Genomic DNA, 5,612 nt, shown 5'->3' on the forward strand with positions numbered 1-5,612 from the left:
TTGTGTTTTTTATTTTGCTGAATAACTTCTTCAGTTCGGCAAGTTCTGCTTCATTTTTTTTCAGGGCATTGATTTCCTTGTAAATTTCCTCTTTCATGTCCTATATACTTTTCCTAGTTTCATCATGCTGTCTAGCTGAGTTTTCTTGTATCTCATTCAGTCTCTTTTGAATTATCACTCAAAATTCCTTGTCATTCATTTCAAGGGCTTCCTGTTCTATAGGATCTAGAGTTTGAAATTTATTAACTTTTGGTGGTATACTTTCTTGGTTTTTTGTATTTCTGGTATCTTTTTTTTTTGATGTTTATTCATTTTGGCAGGGGGTTTCACAGTGCACAGGTTTGACCCTATTGGCTAACTAAGGTGTGGCTGTGTATGTCAATTTGGTATGGCTACCTCTGTGACTGCTCAGTTGGCCTCTAGTGTCTTGTGTGTGTGGTTGTCTCGGGTCTTGGGCCTCTCCGGGGAGCCACCTCTCTGGTCAGCTTGGATTCTGCTGGGCTGTTGGACCTCACAGAGGCAGCCCACAGGGTGTGTGTTTTCTGCCAAGTCTCCGCCTCCCTAGCCGGACGTCTCCCTGTTCTGTGTGCACTAGACGGGGCTGTTGGACCTTGCAGAGGCGGCCCACAGGGTGTGTGTTTTCTGCCGAGTCTCCGCCTCCTCTGGTAGTTTTCTGAGTCCACAACCACACAGTTTATTTCTTCCATATGATATGATTATAAATTTCATATGTTTTCATTTTTTGTTTATAAGTAGTGCTGCATTAATTATTTTTATTATAACTTTTTCTTTAATTTGTAATAACTTTTAGAAAGAAAATTAAAGTTTCAAAATAATGAACACTATTGTGATCCTTAATATGTATTACTAAATTTTTCTTCAATATATTTTCAGCCACCTAGATGAGGCTGGTTTGATCTTATGTTCTTCTACTCTTAACTTAGAAATAAATTCATGTCTATATGGCTTTTCTCACTGTAGAATCTTGAATTTGGTGGTCAGGAGCTTAACAGGGGCAATCAGTAGTGGTGACTATTCATTTTCATCTGAACTGTACCCTTTGTCCACTTTACTAAATACTACTTGTGTTATTTAACTCATTTAAGTCTTGGAATTTAAAAAAAAAAAATTCTTTTTCGGAGCTTCAGATCATTTAATATTGCTTATTTTTTTTAAAAAAATCTCTATTTCTTTTATATTTATTCATTCAATTATGTATTAAAAGATCACTTAAAAAAAAAAATTCTTTTTCGGAGCTTCAGATCATTTAATATTGCTTAATTTTTTTAAAAAAATCTCTATTTCTTTTATATTTATTCATTCAATTATGTATTAAAAGATCAAATGTCTAACATGTAGCAGGAACTACACTGGTGATGGAGATTTAGTGTTACAAAAATAGACATAGAGCTGAATCTGCCCCTCTTTGCAAGCTCTCTATGCTCCGTCTTTAGTACCTTCCCCTCCTTGGTCTCAGTGCTGGTACCAATGACATAACCAGAATTGCATTTTAAAGAGGTTTCCAAAGCTCTTGAGTCTTTATTCTCTTTAAGATTGCCACACGATTCCAACTGTTTATTTAAAAAAAATTTTTTCTTTGAAATCCTTCTTAGTTTAGGTTAACTGCCTACCTATGGCTCAGCCTTTGTTTTCCTACCTGTCATAAATTCTAGATAAAATGTTCAGTTTTTCTACAGGTTGTCAACTGATCCCTTTCCCACATCTCTTCATCTTCAGATCCCTCAAAACTCACATCGTTCTGAAGTTTGGATTAGCACTATTCTAGTTTCTTTTTCTGTCTTGGGGAAGGAGATTGGCAGATGGCCCTCGAGTTTGCTTCAGATGGCAGAAGGAGAGATACAAGGTCTTGAATCTATTCCAAGTTATTGGTTCTGGATTGTTTGCATCTTCTGTCACTTCTTTGGTTGTAAGTGATCCAGAACTATCAGGGTTAGAATTAATATTTAGCACAAGACTGCTATGGAAAGACTTTGACTAAAGCAAAATTTTTAGGTAAGCTCCAAGGAGGCGTTACTCATGTATTGGTTTAACAAACATTTTGTTGAGCTCTATTCTCCTCCAAACACTAAAATAAGCACTACATATATTTCACCTGCTAATTGGAAGTATAGCTGCATTGTTCTTTTGTTACCAAGTATTTTTTCAGTTATCAAGTCTAAATACAAATTTATTTCTATCACTTAGTAAGCTATTATAGTCATTTTACCATAATGCATACTTTGTCCTGGCTTCTAAGTTCCTAAGGCAGTGGAAAAATCTAGCTAAATGATGTTAGTTGTTCAAAATTGTTTAAAATTACTGTGTGCTCTTTTATTAATGAAGCATTTAACACAGTACCTGGCTCATTCAAAGCATTTAAAATATAAACTCATTTCAATAGTATCAAACTATTGAACATTAATTATTTGACACCAATAAAAGTTTCAAGTATTAAATATAATAATATTAAAACTACTGAAATATTTCTTTTCATTCAATAAAAATGATAAAACTATTTTTTTTTTATTTTTAGTGTGTTCTCTCACATTTCAATATCCAGTGGAATAAAGTGTACTTTAAGATTGAGTTTAATTCATAGACTCCAGACAAGAAAAGTACATCAAGTCTTTGGTGATAGGAGCTTCCAAGTTAAATTGTGATTAAAACTCGTCTACTCTGTTCTCAAAAATTTTAAAAAAAAAAAGCATTCCAGAGTGTCACTTATGAGAAACGATTGAAAACCCTTATATTTAGAAAGAGGTCTTCCGTGATTAAAACTCGTCTACTCTGTTCTCAAAAATTGAAAAAAAAAAAAAAAACATTCCAGAGTGTCACTTATGAGAAACGATTGAAAACCCTTATATTTAGAAAGAGGTCTTCCTAATTTCTAACATTGGTATTCTCTGCTATTACTGAGAACTGTTCTTTCCTTTTCCAAAATGAAATTCATTGATTCCTCACAATTTTTACAATACATGTTTACATATTTGAGGACATTCCAAGTTCTCCATGTTCCTTGTAAGTCATAAAAAAGATTAAGCATCTCATTTGCTAGATTGGGGACAAGGTTGTCGGATTATTTTACCAGTGACAAAAGTTACAGAATTATAAAACTAATGGCATTTGTTGCATTGCTGGTGTGTTTAGGGAAAACTAGAGTCCACTTGAACTGTAATACAGGATGCACATTTTTTGCAGAAAGGATATAAAACAAGAAGTAAATAAGAAAAAAGTGTGTGAGCTATTTCAGAGTGATAAGGAAAACTGCAGTAACAAATTATTATCTTTAAAGTTTTAGAAAATTTACGAAGAAAATGAGAGGATGGTTTTTACCTCCACCATGAAAACAATTAAGCTGGACCTAAAAGGGAAACTTTATATTGAATTGGAAACAGTGTATTGACTTATCATAAACATTGATGTTTCTGATGTGGCAATACTCATTCAAATTGTGAGTGGACCAAAAAAATAGAAGAAGTGATAAGAATGAGTGTAGATTATGAGTTGCTGGAGAGTAGGAACCCCTCTTCCTCATCAGTATATCCCCAGTTCCTGACATGAATTGAATGCTCAATAAATATTTCCTGAGATGCCAGTAGGAGATGTAGACCCACCTTGAGCTCTCAATAGATGAGTCTGGGCTGCTTCTACTGTACTGGGAAAATATCCTCCCCTGTTTCCATAACACTTTAATCTATCCACCCTTCCTTCTATTTTCCAACCTCTTTGGCTCACTACAAGTTAACCAAAACAGGTCCAAGTATTTCTACTGAGAATTTTGTCTAGCAGACCACAATAGGCACCGTTACATTGCATCAATTTCACCCGGCCCCACTCAGTCTACCCACAGTGATAAAACTCTTTTCTCATTGTGTCCATTTGCCTTCTTACCTCTGTTTTACTTTTTATACTATCTGAGATATAAATTATTAGTGCAAATTAATTGAAAGCATATAAGGCAAGATGTGCTTATGGTGTAATTTTTTTCATGGACATAGTTTTTATGTGTCATATATCACACACATGATATGTGATATGTGTATATATAAACAATTTACATGAGTGGATATATTTTTGTTTATCACATCTTTTCATATAACTAAAAAATCAAAATGTTTTCCTGAAAAATTATCTCCCAAAATTTAGTATAGGATCTCACATATTAAGTATATCATTTTATAATAATTTTATGTCCAAGATAAAGATATAATGAAAACTTTTTAGTTTAGAATAGTGTATTCTCATGGGTTTAATAAAATTATAATATAGATCTTACCTTTTGTCTGGGGATTACTATATATATATATATTTGTATATGAGGATACTTCAAAAGGTTGATGGAAAAATTCACATTATTTTTTAATTCTATTTTTATATGAACTTTCTGAAGAAACCTTGTATGTGTAATACATATGTACATACATTTCTTTTCTGTTTTATATTTTGAAGGGTCACATGATAGCCTCCTGCGATGCCTGTGGGGTTACAAAACTATGGGACTTTCGGAAGCTCTTACCAGTTGTGTCCATTGACGTAGGTCCAAGTCCCGGCAATGAAGTGAACTTCGACTTATCAGGTAAGATCCTTTTTGTTTAATGTTTGTGACCAAGCTAACAATGTAATATTTATTCTGAAGCTATTTGATTGTCACTTAAAGTTTCTGGTACTTCCTCCTATGTAAACTTCTGTTCTTATTATTATTATTATATCATAATATATTACATTATATTTTATCATATATTTTATTATGTCATATCATAAAAGAATTATATTCATCATGTATTTAAAGAAAGGAATAAAAGAGGAGGTAAGTATGTGTTAAGATAGATAATACAGGTTTGCTATCAAGTGCCATTCAAAGAGTTGAAACCTAGATCCCTTAGAATCACCATGCAAGGTAAGCAGTTTGGGTTTTCTGTAGACAAAATAGCTGAGAGTAGGAAAAAAACAAAAGCTTGGTAAAAATGAACTTGAAGCATTTTTAATGTAATATTATAGTCATAATAATTTAATAAATTACCCCATATTTTCTAGATTTTATGATTAATTGAAATACATATTCATAATATTGCAATTATGTGCTTTGCATTCTATAATATTAATACTTGATTGTGTTTAGCCTTTATTTCCACAATGACAAAAACATTACCAATCAAATAAAATATTTTGTGCTTGCTGATGAGGAAGTGTATCAACTGATGTTAACAATCACACAATGATTTTGATTTTCCATTTAGAAGGTTAGAAATACAGCTGCATCTGCCTTTTTTTATATGACTTTTTTTTTAATAAATATTCATGAGATACAAAGCTGATTGTCACCCCTCGTGCCCATGATGTGAGGGCCAGATTCATACTGGCAGCATATCCATTACCACAAATTGCATTTGTACCCCGTGTCCCCCACCCAATTATCCCCAACCTCCTTCCCCTTTGCCCTCCCCCACTCCACTTTGTAGCCCAAGGAATGTTCTCTTCCTCTGCAAGACCAATGCACTACTGTAGTCTTTCTTTCCTTCCTTCTTTCTCTCCTTCCTTCTTTCTCTCTTACCTCCCACATATGAGTGAGCACATGTGGTATTTATCCCTCTGTGCTTTGCTTATTTCACTCA

At 33.4% G+C, this 5,612-nt stretch overlaps 1 protein-coding gene across 1 annotated transcript in view; it reads left to right on the forward strand.

Moving 5' to 3' along the window:
- Nucleotides 1-4,455: 4,455 nt before the first annotated feature.
- Nucleotides 4,456-5,612, forward strand: part of LOC103597764 (sperm-associated antigen 16 protein-like) — a 253,065-nt gene continuing 251,908 nt past the window's right edge. The window contains exon 1 of the mRNA XM_008581630.1: nucleotides 4,456-4,576. Coding sequence (XP_008579852.1) covers nucleotides 4,456-4,576 — 121 coding nt within the window. The remainder of the gene's footprint in view (nucleotides 4,577-5,612) is intronic.

This window comes from Galeopterus variegatus, unplaced genomic scaffold (assembly GCF_000696425.1).
Source record: "Galeopterus variegatus unplaced genomic scaffold, G_variegatus-3.0.2 Scaffold2413, whole genome shotgun sequence".
NCBI classification, from domain to species: domain Eukaryota; kingdom Metazoa; phylum Chordata; class Mammalia; order Dermoptera; family Cynocephalidae; genus Galeopterus; species Galeopterus variegatus.